This window comes from Camarhynchus parvulus, chromosome 3 (genome assembly GCF_901933205.1).
Source record: "Camarhynchus parvulus chromosome 3, STF_HiC, whole genome shotgun sequence".
Lineage (NCBI taxonomy): Eukaryota > Metazoa > Chordata > Aves > Passeriformes > Thraupidae > Camarhynchus > Camarhynchus parvulus.
Genome location: NC_044573.1, coordinates 95,513,688 through 95,538,034, shown reverse-complemented (window position 1 = coordinate 95,538,034; position 24,347 = coordinate 95,513,688). Strand labels below are relative to the sequence as shown.

The window sequence follows — 24,347 nt, the reverse complement described above, 5'->3', positions numbered from 1 at the left end:
AAAAAGTTAGCAGGTATTTCTTTTCATCTTTATCAGGAAAGGCTTTTCACTTGTTTCTGACAATCAGCAGGAAATCTGCAGCACACTCTCAGCTTCAGATATGAAACAAGCAAACAATTACAGGCTTTACCATACTTATGACCTGGAACTCTGAATAAACGACCAATCACTGTAGTCCAAATAGCAAAATGAGAAACTATTTGGCACATGTTGTTGAATTCTATCCAACATATTCTGAGTAATCTTGTTTTATTTGACATGTCAGCAAGATTTAAGGCTCTCTAGTTTCTAAATGGTCATGAACATCCAACATGGTAGAATCTAACTAGAGTTGCAACAACAAAGGTAACTTAAGGCAGGTCTACAGAATTTTGAAAGCTCACATTTCAGACATGGATTCACTCATTTAAAGAAAGTAGTAAAAAAATTCTGATGTCTTTTAGTGACTTTAGTCCAGAAAACAGATCTCTGAAGACTCAGTTGAAGATATTAAATGTTTGCTTGCAAGGTAGAACACTATTGTAACATGACTGCAAAGTTCAAATTTGCTCCCAAAACTGCAGAAAACTGGATTATCATTTCATATTCAACAGCGAAATGAGTAGATGTGCTGCTATAGCAGCACTTTGAGGATGAAAAGTAATGAATTGTTCTAACTGCAAGTATTTAAGAGGTCACAAGAGACAACTAGAATGAAAACATACTGGAAGTTCTGTTTCTTGGAAGTATTGATCAAAGCCAAGTATTTTAGGTCACAGCTGTCTTAAACTTCACTGCTAGGTTTCTTGACTGGGTGAGAATGGATGTAGAAAAACAGTTATAGTTCACACAGTAAACTTCAAAAACACCTCCAGTTCATTTTAAAGGCACAGTACAGCTAAAAAGTCAAGTTTCCATCACATGAAGTATTTAGAGATGAATTCTTGAGTGTATATTCATTACAATTACATTACTGCGTGGAAAATCTTTTAAAACCTTGTCAGTCAAATGGTTCATTGAACTCCTGAAAAATTTTAGTGAGGATGTGGCAGGTGACGAATAATTCTGATTATCAATGGTGGCAGTTATTTACTGCTTCTATGACAGAGGGTGACAGCAGATATCTGAAGTAACTTTTGAACTCTCCTAGAGAAGCCTGCTTCTTGATAGCTGCAATTAACAATGAGCTGCTTATAAATCTGATTAATACTTGGATAAAAAGATCTGGTACTTACTGAGTCCTCCAATTAAAAAGACAAAGTCACCATTTCAAAGGCAGATCACTGTATTACTGCATATAGATTATTTATACAGGAAACAGAACTGGACTGGAGAGAAATTCCCAGAAATTAAGGAAATGCTAGAAACATAAGAGACCTATAACAAAATGTACCTAGGCACTGGCTAGGCATCTTGGCCAGTGATCCCCTAGGCCTGCACATAGCATGAAGCAGCTGCATGGCACAAAACCAACACCTTCCCAACAATCCTCCCCAAATGAGCAGTGATCTCCCCAGGGCAAAGTTAGGGCAGAATAGATATAACTCCGCACAGCTATGTTTCAAACAAACCTGTAAGAAGGAAATGACAATTTTTGGTTAAAACTGAAGATGACAAATTAATAAAACCCAGAAAGGAGGACATCTGAGCAGTTAACTTTATTTAAATTATCTCTGGTAAGCTTTCCACTAGGGCATCTACAATTAAGTATACTCCAAGTTCTTGCTATGCTCTGGATGCAGCTTCCAGACAGTCAACATCACATTCTACCTTCTGTTTGAATTACTTGAACTCCTTATAACTAATTCCTTGCAAGCTTCTCCAGTTGTCATGTTTAAATAATATTCAGCTAATTCTAGTCAGACAGCTCAGACTACCTAGTCAAATTTCAGTACCTACTCTCAGTGTTTGAATACATTTCTGTCCTTTCAAATGTCACATTGACAGCAAACAGACTGACTGATATTAGTTGAGCAGACCTGACTGTGTATTTTCAGCATACGAGCCCCCTACAACACCAGGAGATGGACTCCATGATCCATGTGGGTCCCTTCCAACTCAGTTTATTCTGTGTGTGATTCTTCCACACTGCCACATCAACATTTACATTACTGAAGCAGTTGGCACACAAGGCTTGTTAAAAGATATCAGGTTTTTTTGTTCCAAAAATCAGATAGTCCAAACATCAGTTCCCTGTGTTCCTGCACAACCTACACAACTCACCTAAGACTTTCTCCAATAGTGAAACTAAATTAGAATTCAGAAGTACCTGAGAGCCTGCTGTTCTGAAATACTGCAGAAATAGGTAGATTGTTCTTGAGATAACTTTAGTGTTTGCAAACATGACAGCAAGACATAATATTAATAACTACCCTACATTCTAATAGCTATTTAACAATTAGTCTTATAAAAAAGACTAATAACCTTTCCATGTGCTTGCATAGACTGCAATGTCCCTCAGGTGGCATTAGAACTTAAAAACCTGTCCTTGTAAACATTTTCTCTTTCAGAGTCTGTCAAAGGATATATGAAGATTTTTTTCATCCTTAGAAATACAGCTCAGTAACTATATAGCTAAAATAGGATTAATTTGCAAAGACAACACGAATGACAAAAATATTTCTGAACTGTGTTTATATAAACATATTGGTTTGTAAACAAATTGACAACATTTACTTTAAATATTGAAAGAACTTCAAACTAGACAATTTGCATTAAAGAGAAAAATAAGTTAAAAATTAATCACATCTTAATTATTCCATTGGTTATGACTAGATCAGGCACCTGGAAGTTTCAGAACTTAACCATACTAAAACAATGCATCAGTGCTGAATATTGTAATTTACACTATGACTTCCTTTGAGAGAGCAAAAGCCATCTCATAGTTACCTGAGGATTTCCATGGTAACTCAGTGGAAATCACAGTATGAAAATTACTTATTTTTCACAGATTGAAAACTCACCATTTAAACAATATTTTTGGCATACTTTAATGGAAAGTCTCTTGTTAGCTCTAGTTTTATACAGAAATCACAGCAAAACCAATGCAAAAGTCAAGTCCTTCTGAAAATGTAAACTTCATCCAAATCTTTCCTGCACTATTTGCACTGTTTTGCAGGATTTTAGTTGTATTTATGAATAAAAAAAGTCCTACAAGTTAAGCATGAAAGTATTTAAGAAAACCTAAGTTAACAGAAAAGCATCGTGAATTATGAAGTAGTTACAACAGTTCATCAAATTATACATCAGAAGGTTACACATATGTTTAATCATAAAACAATATTTTCTATATATTATTCAAGGTCAGCTTCAACATTTGTTCTCATTTAACAGTGATACTCAAAGTGATATTCAGGTTTTTTATCCCTTTCAGTGAGTACACTCATTTCATTTATTTTTACAGGTGCAAAGATGCTTATCTGGATACAAGTTCCACACGGGCATGACTCTCAATGTAATTTTACATTTTTTCATCTTGAAGGCAAAAGGTTGTCAATGGTAATAAACAGACAGTTCATCACTCATATCTGAATCATCATCATCTACTTCACCTTCAATGACTGATTTCTTGCCTTTGCAGCATGAAACAATTAATCCAATTAAAAAGACCTGCAAATTTAAAGTAAAAAGTGTTACTGTTATTGAGTTCAGGGGCATATAAATGCAATGTAAGTAAAACAAATTGCAGTGTGGTGATACAAATGATGCAATGACAACTACTGTAAATTACCCAGCTCAGTTCAGAGGTCTCCAAATTCCAAGTACTTACTGCAATGAATGCCCAGTTCCCAAAGTAATAGGCTGCACTGAAGAACCAAAATTTATGAAGAAACAGGTACGTCCGAGTGACAATACACTGATCTAAATTGAAAGGAAATAGTACTGATTAACACAGAACAACAAAATCAGCTTAATACCATATAGTAGGATAATATTTTAGCAACATTTAGCAATATTTAACTCTGCAGAACAATTACACTCTATTACATCTAATTTACTCTCCTACCAAGAAGGAGGAGAATTTACCACCAAGAATGTATACAAAAAGGACACTTGTTATGGTGGAGTGACTATGACAGGTTACACAAAGCTACAAGTTACATAGGTAACCCTATTACTACTTGGGACAATTTCTCATGCAGATGTGTCAATGATTAACTAGAATTGGTCCAAAAGGAAACTCACTTCCCATTTTATATAAAACCACAGCCATACAAAGCAGGTTCTGGATTAAAACACACATTTTAGAACTCTGAAAAACTGTGTTGCTACCAGGATTATATAAGTTTTGTAAAAATCAAAAGTCAGTTAATTACATGTACACAAAAAAACTCCAGCATGTACTGGGCCTTTTGCAACCCAGATAACAGAAGACTTATTTGTACACAAGACCTGATTGTACTGGTTAAACCTTACTTCTCTAACAACAAGAATACTGAAGTAGGATTTTCTGATGCAGGTGTGTTTTTCTTCACTTCTAACTGGGAGATTTTAAAATTAAGAATCAAATTTCCAAGCAATTTTCAACACGCAGATAGAGAGAGTACAGGCTTGTACAGGACACTGAACCTGTGGCATTCAAGGGGTCATGCTACAGGATGGCCAGCAGCACATGCAAGCCAGTTCATTCATCTCTCAAATGCAAGGAAGGGCATGCACTGAGTTCAGGATAAGGTAAAATATCAATTCCTGGTTGGTTGGCTTGTTTTTTTATACTATGCTTACTATGCTTCAAACCCCACCTAAAGGTCATTTCAGAACAGGAGTTGGTGTGCGAACATGTTGAACACCAGAGAAAGTAAGCAACCTAAAAACTGCTGGTTTGTCCCTGAGTTCAGACCCCAGATTGGGAAATATTCCCCAGGTGCAGTTGAAATAAAGATTTCCTGCCTTCTAAAGCTCTGAGTGATACACTACTTACATGATTACATAGCTCACTTTTCACAGCCATCTAAGGAAGAAATGCTGGTGAAGATACTTGAGAATTGAAGATAATATTGTCAATACCATCTGCAGCTCTCCAGCTGGTTACTTGAATTAAAAAACAACTAAAAGACCTTCAGATGGCACTCTATAATAATTGGATTAACTAGATTATGATAAATATTTTGGAATAGTTTGACCTTGCGAGAATATTTCTATGCTACATTACAACAGCAGATAACTAAATTTTAGCTATTGTTTCTGAACAAATGTTACTTAATAGGCTGACATGACATTTTTCATTAACTGATTCCTCCATATGACTCAATGTAGAATAAGTTATAATGAATAGCCTAAATTAAGATAGCTACTTGCTATCCAGAATGATCAATGTGAGTATTAGATGTATCTTGATCATGTGGAAAAAAGTACACATGGGAAGCTACCAAGCCTCCAACAGACATTGTATTTTTTTGCATTTTCGATTTTTTTTGTATTTTTTTAAATGCTACCATTTAAAAAATACACTATCTTCGATGCACATATGTAGTGCTGACCAAGGAACAAAGGTAAACAGCCAGGATTCAAGACAAAGCAATTTTTAAAATTAAGAATAACAAGTACAAATAGTCATGACTACCAGAAGAGTCAACTATTTTTCGTTTTGAGTCCACTGATGAAGTTTTTCATTATGGTAAGAAATAGTTACATTTAATGTGCTATTTTCAAATTAAGGCTTCTTTCAGGAAGTGAATTAGCTAGTTTATGATGAATTACAATGATAATTCTGTTCAAAGCCAAATATTAAATTCTAAAACGTGATTGTGCGCACAGAAAACTCAAATTGTGAGAACTTGCTGATGAGGTCAGTCTTTTGTACATCTCAAAACACAGTAAGCTTTCATAAAAGTATGTTCAAGGAAATGGTTTCTTAGGGAAGAGTTACAAATTGTTGTGAACAATGTAATTGTCGTGGGTTTACAGGAAGCAGGTTTTCTGGGAATGGAGTGGCCAGAGGCCAATAGGTGTTCAGATTCTAAATTGACACCAGGCTTGGCCACTGAGGGTGGATGTGCCTCTGAGAACACAGGGGTTAGAAGCAGAGCACTCCCTTGGGCTCTCTCTTTGATTTCCGGCCAGCAAAGAGGCAAGGCCTCCCCTGCCCGGCTTCGAGCTGGGCGGGGGAGGAGAAAACCTGCGGCCCGGCAGAGGTAGGCCTGACCCCTCAGGATGGAAGGGTGGTGGGGGGCACCAGGAGGCGTTGGGCAGCCCCCCCCAGGAGAGACAGAGGGAGAGAGGCCCTGAGAAGATTTGGGCAGCACCCCCCAGCTAGAAGATGAGAGAGAGAAAGCTGGTACGGGCCTGTGGCCTTGAAGTGATATCAGCCTGTGAAGAAGGAGGGGGAAGGGGGGAGTGCAGCAGGGAAGGAGCCTGGCCGCGTGCAGAAGTTTGTTAACCCCTTTCTGGACAATGAAGACCTCACAGAGCATTTGGACCTTTCCTGGAGGGGAGATGGAGTGGATGATAAAGAGGAAATGGGCAAGAGAATGACAGTCGGAGCAGTGAGTGAGGCTGGGAGAGTAAAGAAGAGGCCGGAAAGAGATGATGGAGTAGCTGGTTGCTGGACTCTTTTTGGTACAGCCATGGACAGAACCATGCTTCCTTGCGACACAGAGGCTGCATCCAGGGGGAGGCGATGGCTCAGAACTGAGAGGGTTCAGTTTTGGAGACCCCCGGCCCCAGGGGGTAGACAAGTATGGGGGGGACAAGAGGTCCCGAGATGAGAGAAAACTGTGCTTTTTTTGGAACTGGTCAAAGCACCCTTAAAAGGATAACCCTTGAAGCAGCTCTGTTCCATGTCCAGTGGTGAGAGCGCTGGGCATGCAAGGAAGAGGTCACCATGGCCCCAGGAAGGACTCCTCTCCTCTTGATGGACTGAAATTGAGTATTTACAGGGTGATGGATGGAGACTTGAAATTTGGAAGATGTATTGGAAATGTGGTGGGGGGGAGGAGGAAATGTTTTTTTTGTGGAGTTTTCATTTTCCAGGTGTGTGTGTGCGTGTGTGTGTGTGTGTGGTTTTTTTCCTTTTGTAGTTTAGTTAATAAACTTTTTTTTCTAAGGTAGAGGCCTGCTTTGCTTATTTCCTGGTCACATCTCACAGCGAACACCAGGGAAGTATATTTTCATGGGGCACTGGCATTGTGCCAGTGTCAAACCATGACAGTAATTTATAAACATTGGCATTATTTGAAAGTCAATACTGTACACTTGTTTTACCTGCTTATTAATCAACTAGATAATGACACAGATTATACCCTCTGTAAATTCATAGATCAAACTGGGGAGAAATAAAGAGCAGAGGTCCAACACACTAGATGGTCAGATTTGGAAGAGGGCTGTTTTCAAGCCCCTTGAAACAGTCCTCAAAGTTGAATGGAGACAGAAGCCCTGCACCTGGAACAAAGTGACACCATGCAATAGTGCAGGCTCAGGGCTGGCCAGATGAAATGCAACTGTGCAGAAAGTGACCTCATCTCCCATTAGACAAACAGAACATGTAGCTACCAGTGTTCATCTGTAACTCAAAAGTGTAACTGAGTAGCAGGCTTCACTATCTGGAATGCAGTGAAACCCCATGAACCTGATCAGTTCTACCACTGTGACAAACTGCATCTGCAGTGGTGCCACTATGGGCTGCCCAGTACAAAAGCAGCATTGACTTATTGAAGCAAATCTAGTGCAGGACCACTGCAACAGCTCAGAGCACACAGAAGACAATGAAGCTCTTTCAGCTTGAAGTAAAGGTGCTAGCAGGTGCGTCTTACTGCTGCTCTGCTGTCTAGTGGGGACTTACAAAGTAATAAATCAGATTCCTCCTAGACCTGCATTACAGTACAACAGATGACAGAGCTGCAGCAAGAAATACACCTATTAAATAGTAGGAGAGGCAATCAGCATAGGTAAACATTGAAGCAGGCTGTCCCTCAGAAATTCAAAGCTGGATGGATGGGAGAAACCTGCTCTACTTGCCCCTTGCTGGGGGGCTGGACCAGATTACCTCTTTGGTCCTGCATGTACTCAAAATCATGACATGAAGGGAGATATTGACAACACAAATCTAAATAACAATGGTATTTTTGGATAGAAAACCCCAGAGCGATAATGTTATTCAAAGACAGATGAAGTCTATGTCCCCAGATTCAAGCAAAACTTAGTTTTACTTAAAATAGACTCAAAACTACTTCCAAAGGAAAATCTGCATCCTTCCTGTGCTTGAACATCTAAGCACTGCAAAATTTCAGACCCTAGAAATATTGAAGGCATACAGGTATCCACAAATACTTATTTCATACAGCCTTGCTGCCAAAAAATCCAAACCTTGCTGTCAATAAATCAAGCTTTTTGCAAGTTATTGCAAAAAGGAGCTGCTGTTTGAAGGTTCTAGGTATGGCTTTGTATCACAGATCAAATTGTTGAGACAAAGCAAGCTTCAGGAGTCTCTACAGAAGGATATTAACAGGTATATTAAAAATTTCCCCATTTTCTACCTATCATCTCACAACCTAACATCTTGATCAACATTTCATAGTGTTCAGGTCACTCCAGTGCTTCCAAAGTCCACAGAAGTTTATGGTAAAGACCGTATTTCATATATCACTTCCACATTTCTCTGGAAACAGATTCATGGAATGGCAGCAACAGCTGCCCCAGCCACAAATACAGGATTTTTTTTCTTTTCTTGTTGGCTAAACAGCAAAAAATTGCTACATTTTTAATTGCCCCTTAGTCATTAGCTTCTACAAGTGTTTTCTAAATATACTCTTTGAGCATATCCCCACTTATTCCATATTCTTCTCTGCTGTGATATATATGCCCACACACATATACATATACACACAGAATTAATAGTAGCCTCATTCAGCTGCTGAGCCTGTCTTTGCACTTGACAATCCAGCCCCTCTACTGTTGCTACTTCTCTGGTTTCACAAGCTAAAATTAATCACCTAAACAAAGCTTTTATAACTTTTGGGTTGGGGCATCCCATACCAGTTATCTTTCTCTCACCTAACTTCTCCCAGAAACTGTTTAAATTTCAATTCATCGCTCATTCAGCTTTCACAATAATGCCAGTATCAAACAGGTTCAGCACCACTTGCTTCAAGGTTAACTTTGCAATAAAATTATACCTTTAATCCCTTATCAGACTGAAAAGCATATTGGAACACATACTACTCACATATAGCAGGGATCTGAAAATATTTCCCAACTGGTTGTATGTAGCTACAATAACTCCCCACTTAGGGATGTGAATCACTAAGCTTCCAACACTTCAAGCTGACAGCACTTTGAAGTACTACACAGCACAACAGAAGCATGAGTGTCAAATCACTCAGATGTTAAACAACAGTTTGCAGCTATCTAAAATCTTCTAAAATCTAGGTCTAACATACAAGCAAAAAAAGCTGCCTGCTGTTTCATCCCAGTTGTCTGGCTTTGGTGCAGCTTTTTCTTGCTTAGCTGGAAGTGGTAGTGAGATGGCACCTAAATTAGACCTGTAGAGACCAAAAGTGTAGCCAGATAAGTCCAGTCCAAAAAGCTATCTTATTCAACAGAAGCTGCTCAGTAGGTCTGGAATCAAATCCTGACAAAGGAAAATATTTAGCAGGCTATGGAAGAGCCAGAAACCTGGAAACCAGGAACTAATGAGGAGCCTGAAAAAGGTATTTGGGACAAATTATTTAGAAAGCAAACTCTGTGGTTTTTTTCAGTGCTTCAAGCTACAGGTAAATTGTGTATGATACTTCTCATGGTCTATCTGCAAATCAAACACAACCTGATACAAAACTAGACAGACTGAAAAAAAAAGTAATCAACGTGAATCAGTTTGGCTTTACAACAAATAGATCTGATTTTGTAACAAAAGTTACAAATCTGGATAACCAATAGCTATTTGCAGTTATTTTACAGTAAACAAACAACTGCAGTGGTCACAAAATTTCTTAATGATAATTACACATTATGAATGTTATTAAATGGCTCAAGAATTTTTAAGTCACACCAGTGCTAGCAGGGCTTCATAGCATAAGGAGGCTTCCAGTAGGATTCTCCAAGATTCTGTGCCAAAAGAAGAAAAAAGCCACTAATCAAAGTTTCTTAATGCTAAATAATAAAAGTACTGTCTTATTGAATGATCTGGGTGTCCCATTTTTTTCCCCAACAGTCAAATTTAAATGAAGTGACATGTAGGAACAGGATTTGCATTTATGTATGAATGAAGGATGTAGTTGTAGAAAGAAGGTTCTGGGTCTTACAACCAAGCACAAACAAACTTTATCCAAACATAGCAAGAGTTTTCACCACTTCCCTCTATATATTCAGAGAGTCTGTCGGTCCTTTTTTGGCTGTTTTAGATTTGGAGTTCATCCTAGCACAGTTATGGCATTATAATGCAAAATTTCATCTAGCTATAAGATTTCTATTTCACTTTGGTTTCAGAGAATCTGTGAGGATGCCAAGATTTGCATGTATTAACAGGCTAGGTGAAAAACATTTAACGAGATTTGAAGAGCTAAACCTGTTAATCTCATTTTTTCATAAGTTTAAAGGATGACTTAATTTTAATGTTTATTAAGTACCCTCGAGTGAGGAAAATACTAATGCTACAAGTCCATGTATAAAGTGAAAAGGTACAGCATTAGCCAAAAGCTAAATCTGAAGCCACTTTAATTCCAAAGAGATATAATGCCCAGTTTCTACAGGGAAGCAATAAACCATTGGATCAGCCTGCTGATGGAAAAAGTATTCTCAGTGCTTTTGTTGAAAGTAGAGATCCATTGAAACATTGTGTACAATTCAGGTTAATTACTAGCACTGGCCACATGGGTTTCAAGACAAGCCATAATTGTTACTTCACACCTACGAACTGCCTCCTTAAACTTGAAGTTCTTCAAGAGGCATTTTCTGAGTCTCCCTTGAAAACCTTATTTTAAAGTAACTAGAGGCAAGCAATTCTTATCATAAAGATATAGCCAGTGATAAACATCAAAGGCAATACTCTAGGGATGAACACAGATGTACAACTCTACAAAGGAAGCAGAAGACAGCCTAACCTACTATTTTCACTCTTATCAAAACCTCCTCCTTTAGGAAAAATAATTGTTGGAATTGACATATCTAGACCTGCATGTCAGTGAACAATGTACTGCAAAAAGATATTTATAGCAGTCTTAGCTGTTCATATTGTTTACAGGTGCCAAACAGGGTTTTCTGTGCTCAGACATGCACCACTGTGCTTATCTATATGGAGTTCTTATGGTTATAGAGGACTTAGAAAGTGTTAGGTTTAAGTATAGATTCAGGGTAAAGTACTAGTGAAGTCATTCACAAAGCAACAGGAAAATGTAAAGTACTCACTAAAATCCTCACTTTATGTTAGGCATTTTGTAACTTTTCAAATTAATTAATTTAGAACAACAGTTTGGAAGTGATAACCTACAGTCATACAACTCTTCATACAAAACTACTAATATAATAATAATAGAGGGTTCTTAGAAACTTGCTTGTGGTTTCCCTTTGCACATTTCCTGCATTTCTCTAGAAGAGAAACAGAATATGCTCCTGTTTTGGCATTCGTATTTGGGCCCCCTTTCCAGCTTGAGCAATGTCTATATCTAGTCTTTATTCAGGCAAAAATAAAGCCTGAGCTACTGAACACTTTGACTTCTACCTAATAAATGTGTCTTAAAAGGCAGCACAGATCAAGTAATTTCAAAGCCTTAGAAATTAGATTTTTTTTTCTCACTTCACATGTAGCTCCAAATTAGCACAGGTCTATGAAAAAGGCCTAGCAGATAGACTCTACCCAGCATGTAACAGGCCTTGGGCAAGGCTCATTTCTTCAATGAAGGAAGAAAATCCAAGGGGGATTCAGAGCAAGTTATGCATTTAAAGTGAGTGATGCTTAAAAACTAGATCTTTTCATCTAGGAAGAGGACGATAGTGTTTGTCAGATCATAGCTCAGGCTTGCAGCTGAGTGATTGCTCATTTACATTAAATCCCGTTAACCTGTTAAGGCAAACCTATACCAAGCTTTCAACACATTAATCCCGCTGCAAGAGTCGTAATCAAATAATTGAACTTCTTTGCTTTACCTTATACTCAAGCAAATTGTGGACCCAACATTTCAGCTGTCATTTAGCCTTGAGAACAGTCATCAAATGATATTTTTGCCCAACTGTACTGAACATGGAAAACTAAAGCTTGTTTTGCCTATAACAAATGTAACTTATAACAAAAATAACTTGCTGCCCCCAAAAGACTACTTAAAGAGTCTTTTAAGTTAACCAAAACACAAACTTTTTGTGCAAGATCATTAACTAAAAAAAGGTACTTGACTTAAAAGATGTGCCCTGCTCTAATATTTTTTGTCTTCTATTCTGTTTCATGTAGTTACACTATTATGGCCCTTACCTGAGTATAAAACAGATTTACCTCCTGCATATCAGAGTAAATAGAGACAAGCTTTACTGAATGAAAGCAGATAACAATGCTAAAACATATATATAACTATAAATACTCAAGAATGTGTTTTCTGTAAGATTGCATTTTAACTGCCTTGTGTTTCTCCAGGAAGTGAAATTGTCCTTTGGACCAAACAAAACATTAGTTTGAAACAAATCTACAGGAAACACTGCCCAACACAGCCTGAAGTATTAGCTGTTACAACTTGATCAGGTCTCTTCTACCATCTCAGAAAAAAACCCAACAATTTACTTAGTAACAGTAAGTAGAGATCATATTTCCAATATCTGAGCATTCCACAAGACAGCAGATTGCTATAAGCTTATCTATCAGCACAGCCATTAAAAGGTCATTGCTTGCTTTATATGTTTAAGGAAAAACACCTGTTAGAATTAAATCAGTTTAAGTGGAACAAAATTAATTGAGGAGACAAATCCATGTTTGCATTTAGTTATAGTTCACTGGTTTACACAAAACCCTAGTACCAAAGAAGGCAATTCAAACTGCAAGTACTTGACCAACCTTTCTTTATCTTAAAGTTAGTGGCATCTATTTTTGCCCACATCTAATATCCCTAAAAATAAGAGAAATTGTATTTAAAAGTTTAGTTCCTACCTTTGAAATAAATCTAACTTGTCAAGATGCTCTGTCTGATCACAGAAAAGATTAGCTTCTACTTTTCATTAGTTTTGTTACCAGCTATTAAAAATTACAGGTATTCCAAGGTAAGGATTACATCTCCAGTTTCTAAAACTGACTAACTGATTAAACAATCATTGAAGTGTTTTCACTGATGCAACTTTTTAAAAAAAGTTGATTGTTACAAAATAAACTTTTCTTTCAATAATAAAAATACATTAATGGCCTGAATGTATTATCTACAGTTAACACAACTCCACTTAAGCCTTTTGATCACATTGATATTCATATTTAAAAAATATCCGTCCATTTTCTACTTATACTAGCTCAGCACAGGACAGCATATCAACATCTTCACCTCTTTTCTATTAAGAAAGGAGACCATGACTCAGAGATAGCCACTGCAACAACATGATGATGATGACAAACCAAAGCCACCATTTACACAAACCAACTTCTGTTCAGGACATTAGAAGACTAGTTTTAAGCATCAGCATATTGTTTCCATTGATGAAAGTAAACTAAGAAAGAAAATCATGTGAAGTATTAAAGTATTCAAAACAATTCAAGTATGGGTGGAATTGAGCAAGTTTATTTAAATCTAACCCCTGTTTCTATAATTAAGCAAAGTCTGAAGAAATCAGACTATTTTAATTTCTCTCACAAAGGTCAAGACTAACAAGCTTATCAATGGCAGTGAGTATATTCTGCTTTCAGCAGATACTGGCCAAGTCAAGAAGCTGCTTACAAGAAACAAGCATCTGTAAAATTTGGACAAAAGTGATCTCATTTGCTCTTCCAAATTTTGCCAGAGTTACTATTTTTACTCACAAAACCAGGACAACTTAAATATTAATTGAACAATCATATTTGTCAAAATATCAAAATACTTGAAACAGCATTAAGTCTAAACATAGCTGTCAAAAAAAATGTTTTAAGTAAGGGGAAAAATGGGGGATAAAAATCACCCTTGGGAAATGCGATGAACCAGCAGGAACAAGACTAACACATATTAATTTGAAGATAAGCACAATAAATAACACATACATTAATTTGAAGATAAGCACAATAAATAACACATATATTAATTTGAAGATAAGCACAATAAATTTGAAGACAAATACAAGGGAACTGCCCTGCAGAAGAGACCTGGCTTGACAGACTCGGAACAAAGAACTAATGGTCCAGTTACCTCTACTAGTACAAAAATAATTAAGCTTCATATTTTCCAATAACAAAAGTAGAGAAAAACTGAGTGGGTATTAAGAGCTTCAAGAAGCAGTCAAAAGATCAGGTGTTACAGAATACTGATAATAAGAGGAGAACACAGGACAACTATTTATCTTTTCTATTAATAACTAACACTGTAAAGCATTTTCATAAGGATAGAAATGCACACACAGTACAACTGCTGTTCATACAGAGGAGCTGAAAGTTGGCCAGAGTAAGAACAACTGAATGCTTGGGTTCAAAAAAATCTGGACAATTCTGAAGGCTATAAATCTTAAGCTGAGATCAGTGTTAGTAATCAATATAATTGTGACCTTAAAGAGTACTACCAGTATTGCAATGGCTTCTGCAATTCAATCTGTGAAAAAATCGTATATATGCAGAGGAAAGGAAGTGTAAAGGAACACTGCAAAAAATAAAAACAGCATGATTTCAATTAGCTTGGTTTTTTAATAAAACCAGGCTAAAAGTCATTCACAAGCTTACTCGAGTTTCACTGAGGAATAAGCACTAAATAAAATGTTACTAGTTTCTCTCCCAAAAAAAAAAAAAAAAAAAATCAACTATTAAGGCCTGCATAGGAAAGTAAAGGAACACTCCAGCATTATCCATCTGCTGGCTAGTCGTTACTTAACTCCAGAATAACCATAATACATCTTCTGCTCAAGTAACAGTCAAAAATGGGGTAATACAGCTGAGAAAATTTATCATTCCCTATTATCTCCAGCATACCTCTAAGAGAATTAGAGAAAAATAGTCTAAGATTTCTAGTTCTACTGGTATTGTTGCTCATGGAAGAGCCTACAATTACATCTCATTAAAAATTATGTAATTCTCTTATCTGTAAGTTTCCACTGAGAATCTCAAGTTCCACTGAGAAGCTCAGACCTTTGTTTTCCTGAGTACCATGAGAGACCAAATAGAATATTTGTCTGCATGTTTGTATGATAAACAGACACAGTGAAGTGCACTTTCAATGCTAAGCTATTCACCAGCTGGGGTTTATTTTTAAGATCTTCTACATACACATTAAAGCAAATGTGAGGTTTTAAATTTAACTGGAATGCTTTGTTACCCATGGTTTCTACTAAAAATAGTCATTCCTTCAAATGAATAAAGTAAGCTTTAACTTAACTATACATCAAAGCTTCATTTTAGGCAAATGAAAGCCATGAAGACAGATTAAACTGCTTATTACAGCTGAGCATGCACCTATTACAATGGAAATAAAAGGAACTAATTTATCTTACCTTCAGGTGCATCTGCATCACAGTCTTTAGACACAAGTGTCACATTCCTTGGCTGACCATCAACTGTCTTATTACTCTGCATTATAAATATGGAAAATTAGTACATTAGTCTTCCAGAAGCAGTCTTCCATAGACAATGATAATGCAGAATCCACGTATATTTTCCAGTGAATTAAATAAAAAACCCTTAAATCTCGTAGACTATTGAAAAGCATTTTGAACAGCATAAGCACAGTAAGCCATGAGCAGTAAAACAAGAACATTTCTAAGTAAGATTTCATTAACAAAACAATTAATAGCTTGTGTTCTTTTTGAAGACTTGTGAAAAATATACTTGAGCTCTGAAAATAAACCTTTTAACTGTGCATAAAATTAATTTGAAAATCAACTTTGGTGATGAAGACACCACAGAATTGTTAGAATTGATAATGATAATGAATACAGTTTACTTCAGGTCTAAAAGCCAGATGGTGGCATGCAACATATTTGGACTGCCAGAGCAGAAGAAGAAAAATTATGCTTAAGTGAACTATTGAAAACCCAAATGTACCTGCTTAAATGTCCCAAATCTTTGGAAAACTGACCATTTCAGGGAACATCAACTCTGTTTTCCACATTTTTGAACAATCAGTGAATAATTTTAGCAGAGCCCAATGTAAATCCTTTGCTCTACACTGATTTTTTTTCATAACTGATTCACTTTAAAGGGTCACATACCTACTTGTACTTCCTCGTACCCTCGTGATTTCCTAAACAGAAAATCCTCTAAAGAAATCAGTAAGAGTCAATGCCTTTTCTTCAGACTGAAAAAAGTTCCTTAAAACATATCAGCAATCAGTACAAGCTGGCACATAAAACTAAGCTGTAACTTCTCTGAGGAAGCTTATCAATATTAAGCAAATTCAGCTTTCACTTTGAACAGTTGAGAGAAACAACTCAGTATCTGCACAAAAAAGTAGCAATTTGTACATGCAGTTAATTTTGTTTCATGCAAGCCCATGGAAGTGGGGAGACTGTCCTAAAAAAATGGATCTAAATTGAATATGACTTAGTCACAGGCATCAAGAACAAAAGAGAATGTGTAGACAAACAACAGGGTAAGAGCAGAACACATTAAATTTCAATCATTCAGTGTACATTTAGCAGTTTCCCATCTCCAGAATGTATTCCAGCTGACTGTCATTATTCCAGCTTATACTGCTCAGTCACAACAAGCATTTCTTTCAAAAGAACAGTATCATACCTTGTAAAATTCCATGGGGCACACTAAAAGCACAAAACAACTACAATACAGCCATTTCAAAGTTTTGCCTTCCTTAATCTCATTCACTTTACCATATTAACAGAACTTTAAATACAACAATAACTAGACCTATGGGCTTTCTTTGACAACATCTATGCTGTTTTCCAGGTCTTATATTACTGTTCTCCATGAACACTCCTATAATTTCAGACATTTTTAGTGTAAGTATTGCCAGAGTAAAACTTTAGTGGTCTGTTATCCCATCTACTCCAAGGCAGAATGCAGGATGCAGCAAGGCCAAGCATGAGACAAAACTATGGACAATAACTCAGTACGGGCTTCAAGAGCTGACACATTTTGGACACTTGAGAAAATAGCAAGCTATTATATAAAGGGTTTGGATATAGCCTGTTACACCTACATGATTAGTTTCTGCTTATGTTAAGGACCAAGAACTTGAAGAGATCTGTTTCCACACTTAGCCATCCAAGAGATGATACTTCTGGATTCCTGCTACTGACAATGGAGAGACTCTGAGTCCTGCAATTTAGCTCCACTCCTCCAAATTATCTATGTGATGACTGAAGAAAGAAAGTGATCATTGCTATTCTGGTCCCCAGTCAGGGAAAACCATCCATGTTGCTTATGGCAAGTACTGGCTTTTAAATTCCTGTCTGAGTCAATCAAGTCTTAAAGGTCCACTGGTACAAATACCAGCAAGCAGTGGTCTTTCTTTCAGACAAAGGTAAATAATAACCCTTGGTCTTACTGAACAGAAATAGGAATTATACCTCAAGCACAGGCAAAGTAATGGCTTTGCTAGAAAGCTAAGAAGGTAACCTAGATATGGATACAATTCTTTGTGAAAGGTTATAGAAAGAGTCATTGCTGATTAACAGTTAAGACAAATTGCTTCAAGAAGTAAAGCTAAGCTATCCTTGGTGTCTGAAGAGCTATGAAAGTTGAACAAATTCCTGCAGAGGGATTCAGTTGGTATGGGAACAATACTTCCAGAACATCCAGAAGAACAACATCCAGAAGAAATTTTCACAAGTCTTCTACAGACACCACAGCTGAAGACACTGATGAATTGGGGTCACATGCTTTGAACACACCACTGCTCAGAGTTAATAAAGCAAGTAGCCCAGGTCTAGTTAATGTTAATTGCCTCACAAAAGCTCCACTTTCATATATATATATATATATTCAGTTAAAAGGAATAGTTACCAGCACTTCCAAATTAAAAGCTCCTGCCAAGAGTAACAGTCTCCAAAGGAAACATCCCAAGATTCAAACAGTGACCTAACCTATCCCATGCATTACTATAGATTGTGATAACTTACCACGACACATTACTAGATTTGGAATTACTGTACAGCAATGCAGTGGGGGGAAGTGCTCCTTTTACAGTCTATCAGCCACCAGACTGTCATACACATGTCTATCAGCCCATCCATCCACTAAGCTTTCCTGGAATAATGCTCATTATTGCTTGGTTCTTAAACACTGCTGGTTAACAGTGGTGAATTCTAAAGGATGAAATCAACTGTAGTGTGAGAGCACAATGAAAACCCGGACTGTCAAAGTGAGCTGGTGCACAGGGTTCTCAGGTTCTCATCATCAGGAAGCTTGCTGTGTCTAGCTCACTTGCCCTGCTCCTGGTTACGTTCCTGGACACTCCTAAATCCATAATCACCAATTCAATAACTCTTAAGAACCTCTTCATTACTACCTCCACAGAAAAATACCTTGCTTCTCTTCATTCCCAGACTCCATTTCTCCTCACTTCAAAATATCACAATTTAACATCCAGTTGCCAAGGTAGTCAGACACAGAAAATGTTTCTGATACATTCTGAAATACTCTTGGAGAGTATGTTTTCTGAAAACCTTGTATCTATTTGGTAGGCCAGAGATGCCCAGATGTAATTTACCAGCACATTCTTTATGTCTCATGTTATTTTAACAATAAAACCAGTTTCTACTCAAATTAGATTATGCACTTTAAACACAGCTCTTTGAAATGAGACATAACCTGAAGACTCAGGATGGCTATCTTGACCAGAACATTTTGTAATCCTTTAAACAGAAAGTTACAGCTCTACTCAACCATTCCAGCTAATCCTTCTTGCAGTGCTGACCAGGATTATATTGCAATAGCTGCAAGAATGACAAGAGCCTTTCTACTGCTGTGCTCTATTCTCTTGACCCTTTTTTTCTCAGAAATTATGTATTTTTCTTCAGATACTTCTTGTCATAAACAGCTAACATGCAAGTATTTGTTAAGTCTCAATCCTTCTGCCTCTCGTAATATACACACATTTTATTTTATTCATAAAGCAAAACAAACTGCTAGCTACAGCCTTTATTATTTATTTTTCTCTTGAAATCTTCCATGCTGTCCACAAACTTTATCACAAAGTTCTATGTAAACACACCTAAACTGACTTTCATCTTAGTTTCATGCTACTACTACCCTAATTCTGACAAGTTGAGCCAATGCACACCCAAGCACGTTTATTTTGTTAGGTATATTAAGCATAAAATCTAATAAAATGCATTACACTTTCTAAATACCAAATATTCACATTCCCTACAGTGATTCTATTACTGTGCTTGGATTGGTATCAGGATGACCAATTGCCCATTACCAGAGAATTCAAATGTAAAGTCAGCAGTAAGTAGCATTTACTGAGACCTCCACTTCCTGCGGTGACAATCCTACCACACCAACACATTTAAGTTGAGAAAGTTCCTCTTCTCTAGCCTATTTAACACTATTCCAATTTCAATTTCTCCTTGTAACCCTTTTGCCCCAAGAATTCTGTATCCACTGTTTAAACTAAGAGAATTGATAGTAATAAATTACAAAAATTACTAATTCGTTGCAGCTGAAGGAAGTCAGTAGGTGTTTGGTTTGTAAAGCAGGTGTGTTCTCCTCCCACAGGAACATCCTCACAGAGAAGTACAGAGATATTCCAAAAGCTCAAAGCAGCATCCAATCACTTCAATGTCATTTAAATATTTTCTTTTGACTACTCCAGCTCAACAGTTTTGTCTTTGTGACACTTAAACATCAAACAGCACACCAAGGGATCTTGACTTCATTGTGCCTGAATAAGCAACCAGTTCATAACCTGGTTAGTTTTCTGCATTTGCAAGATCAGATCTAATGAACTCTACCCCTGAGAGATACCAGACCTTAATAAACAGCTATCCATGAAACCTCTCAAGATGCTTCTGATATGCAACTTTGAACTTCGCCATAAATATGCAGACTGCCACTCAAACTAAGATGTAACACAATAATTTAATTCTTCAGGTACAGAAGATGAAAGACTTAAAAAAATCAAAATCTTGAAATACACAAAAGTGCAATAACAAAATCAGAGATTAAATTTTAATTGCTTAATGCTGTAGAATATTTTACAGTGCAAGAACTGCATGGAGTTTCACGAAGTTGGACAATCCAAAGTGCCTGAAATGTGACGAATGTGCACACACTTAGCTCCACTCAGTTTAATATTTTCTTCTGTACCAAGTTCTCTGTCATGATAAAAAAATCATCAACTGTGGGACAGTACTGATTTCATTCTGTACACAGCTTTACACATTCAAAATAATCATCCCTGCAGTCACTCAGCAACCTAAGCAGACCAGCACAAAATCTAGTGGAAGCTATCAACTGTCTTATCAGGAGAAGTAAAACAAACCTCAGTTTCACACTAAGTCTTGACATGACTAAGTCACAATTTCTTGGGAAATTAAGTTGTGTTATATATAGTGCAATCAGTCTCTGGCTTGTGTATTACCAAGAGCCCTTCTAGTATTTATAAAACTGCCTACCAAAATCTCTTTGAAAACTGCATCTGACTTTCAAAGTTTCTGTAAGCAGTACACTTTTAATACAGAAAATAAAATGTAAACAGAAAAAAAAGCATCTCACCTGTACCAGGTATTTCTGGCTTCCATACATTACATACTGTGGGGCAAGACTGTAAATCATGTAACTTGTATGAAGAACTATCAACAGAAGTATCATACAGAGAAATAAGAGTGCTTGAGGTCGAGTTTTTCCTCTTCTGATTTTATAAAGCTAAAATCAGAAAAACAAATATTAATACAATGAAATAGCTCTTTTTTTTTCCTGAAGGCATTCAGAAAGCTCTTTAGTTCAAATAAGTTTTAAATCTACTGCCAGAAGTGGGAGGTTGCTAAAATTATCTTCTGGCAACTTCCAGGAGTTCAAAGCAGGTTTTCAGGTGTATTTACCTAAATTTCAAAGCACAGCTATTCAACGTAATTAAGTTCTATTTGTGTTAATGGCCCAAAAGTCTGATAACTTGGTAAAATGAAACACCTTCCAAAAGCAGTGCAAATGGTACAATAGGCTTTTAACGCTGATTAGACATACAGACAATGCTGTTGGCAACATCCCACATTCCTGAAGCAATACAAAAATCTTAAATATATTCAAGAGCACATATTTTTTAAATATCTGAGTATTAGAAACAAACTCTTAATTTACCCGTGTCCAGAAGAACCATATTCCCATATTTCGAATCCCTGCCATTGAAGTGAAGATAAAGTACATAACAATGGTTGTGATAAGAATATAATCAAGTGGAAAAACCTAAAACAAGAACACAAGCAGTTAAAAAGACAAGGAAGAAAGCTCTTATCCCACTCAAAACTAAGTATCTTCTACCTCTATAGCTTATATCTGAGGTAGTCAGAGTCCTATTTTACATAGCTGATTCCAAATATAGCTAACATAGCTTGCTGCTAATAGAGCTTAGACAATTAATGTGGAAAAGCATTAAGCATTTTTATTAATTTAAGACATGCCTTAATGTTGAAGTGTTATGCATTTTTAGACCAAGAAATATTTACTTATTTTAAATACACCCACAGAATGACAAGTCCACAGTGGCAACAATTATTTTAGGACTGCATATTTGTGACTTATTTTTCTGATCATATTTGCATACAAAACTTATATTTACATTAATAAAAGCTTGAGATAACATTGCTGCTGAACACTACTTGTCTCAGTGAACTACAAGCTTAGATGTTCAACAGTTTTAAAAGCTATGGGGAAGCAATGCATTGTGCTGACCCATTACACCAACAATATAGGAATACCTCAACTGGAGGAGGAATAAAGCACTAGTTTAATAGCAAAGCTTTTCTTTTTCTCAGTTTACTCATCACAAACTCAAATTTGTATGTGTACTTGTTGCCATCCAACTCTACTAAAGTTAACTGATGCATGTTTTTACATTGGGCTTGCTTCCAAGACTAATGCCTTACTATAATATAGCCAATGTTGCATTTTTTTCAGTGTGCAATATCTTAAAAAGTGAAAAGTCGCATTTACTTGACTAAAAAGGCCTAAGTTATAGCAGTTGTAGTTACTATGCACTGATGTACTGGTGTACTGATCAATACACCAACTAGAATGTATGTAGAACATGTGACAAAGTTGTTTTATTCTGTGCATAGTAACTACAACTGCTGTCATTCCCTGCTGCCACTGTATTCTCATCACATAGAGATCACTTTCAAGCACCACCTTCCTTGCCCAAACTAGATTCCTTTCACCCAAGATTTTCATATCGTAAATAGTAACTAAAAACAGGGAAGTTGCCTTGCTTTTACTGAACCCACATTTAGACAATATTGCTTTAATTAATGTAATTAATTGGGGAGAAGTTTAAAAGGAAATGGAAGAGCATCCTTATGTATGTATATCACCACTTCCTTACTTACCCTTTGAAGAACTGGTAACAGCATATTCAACGGATTGGTCAGATTAGTTCCTAGAATTATAAATCCTGAGTCGAAGCCAGCCGAATGCAGAGCTTTGTCCAAACTGCAGTAATTAGAAAAACTGGGTAAGTGCTGTAGTTCTCCCAGAGCTCTGTCTTTAGTTTCAAAAGGGAAACTCAAAAAAAAACCAAAAAAACAAAACAAAACAAACTGAACTAATCCCAGACAGTGACAGCTGTCTAACATCTATACAGACACATGCTTTCCTTTACCACACTCACTGCACTTGTTCTGTGAAAGATATATTGATTTCTGCATCTCCTCAGCATTTTTGCTTTTCCCTAGTTTGGGTCAAAAAGCATATGTCCCCAGTATGACAGATCAAAAATGCCAATATTTGAGACCTTTGGCTAGTGTCGACTCACACTGAAATCTACCAGATTTGCAGCTGGCTATATTGCTTTTGACACTATAAAACCATTTCAATGTAATGCACAGCAAAATGGATTAAACATGTAATTTACTGCAAGATTTTAAGCACCTGCTAACCCGTCGAAGTACCTGCAGTAAGACTCATTCAAGCAAGCAGAATACTTCTGTCATCTGAATTAAAACTTCCTGAACATATATACTTAATTTCTCTGCTGAATCAGAACTGTTTCCCACCCGAAAAATGTTTTTTCTTCAGTTTGTTTTGGTACACTTTGCTCCATTTCAATATAAACTATTATAACGAGAAGTGCAGCTCTATTGACAGAAATGTAACATTGAAAAGAAGGGGGCTGAGGCAACCATCCAAATTTTTCTATTAGAGCAGAAACTAGGTAATTTAAATGGTCAAGGAAAATGCTGAAATGCACTTACTTTGACAAGAACAGAGAGACAGTGAAGAGCAATGCCACAATGATGAAGAACACTCCCCACACAATCTACAAGTAAAAAATTTAAAACAATTTAACTGAAAGTGTTGGCAGTTGATGCAAGAAGTGAACACTTGCCTTTGTTTCAATAAGAAACTAATGATTGTGGAGCACTTCAGGGCTTAAATACACTTCAAACAGTAACTTTTTGGTAAATACTTGAGAGAAGTGCTCACAAAACTTTTACCATGTTAAACATTGTTTGTCAAGTACTCATATCACATGCTCTACTGTAACACAAAAATCTACCCCAATGTCAAAAGTGACATTAAGAAAAGAGATGACACATTACATTTAACAAAAATAGCATTTAGCAGAATTCACAACTTGTATTCTCTGTATTATCTGGAAAGCCTTGACCACCTCATGTGTGCCCACCTTCCAACAGGAGGCAACAGCACAGCTTACAAGGAACATCTCACCCTTCCTGAGTAAAAGCACCCTTCTGTAGCACTATTCTGAAATGCACAATGACCAAGACACTTGGGAATGATGAAAAAAACCAATCCCAAATGCCAGGTCTCCATTAAAATACAGAGAAGTGTTTTTGTTATGCCTAACAAATACAGCACTCCAGCCAAGAATTGATTCTCCAAGCTGCCTCAACCAGAACACCACCTACTGTGTTTTTGGATTATCACCTAGTTCAGGAAACTATTCTCCCTCCTTCTGACAGGTTTTCTCCCTCACAATCTTTTCCCCTGGGTGTTTAGGGGATGATACACAGAAGAGAGCCCAGACAGGAATATCATTCACTTACAGTTCCAACAGTTTCACTATATTTTCCTAGAAATCTTAGTCATGGAATACAATCAGATAAGTGCACTGAACTTCCCAAAACAACATTTTCAGATTGCTAGACCTGAA

At 36.8% G+C, this 24,347-nt stretch overlaps 1 protein-coding gene across 1 annotated transcript in view; it reads right to left on the bottom strand.

Moving 5' to 3' along the window:
* Window positions 1–1,614: 1,614 nt before the first annotated feature.
* The window catches only part of LMBRD1 (LMBR1 domain containing 1), a 68,254-nt gene continuing 45,521 nt past the window's right edge, over window positions 1,615–24,347 (bottom strand). The window contains exons 10-16 of the mRNA XM_030944972.1: window positions 23,425–23,489; window positions 22,561–22,663; window positions 21,317–21,421; window positions 20,735–20,884; window positions 15,547–15,622; window positions 3,749–3,840; window positions 1,615–3,588 (exon numbers count right to left, since the gene is read on the bottom strand). Coding sequence (XP_030800832.1) covers window positions 3,472–3,588; window positions 3,749–3,840; window positions 15,547–15,622; window positions 20,735–20,884; window positions 21,317–21,421; window positions 22,561–22,663; window positions 23,425–23,489 — 708 coding nt within the window. The 3' untranslated portion in view covers window positions 1,615–3,471. The remainder of the gene's footprint in view (window positions 3,589–3,748; window positions 3,841–15,546; window positions 15,623–20,734; window positions 20,885–21,316; window positions 21,422–22,560; window positions 22,664–23,424; window positions 23,490–24,347) is intronic.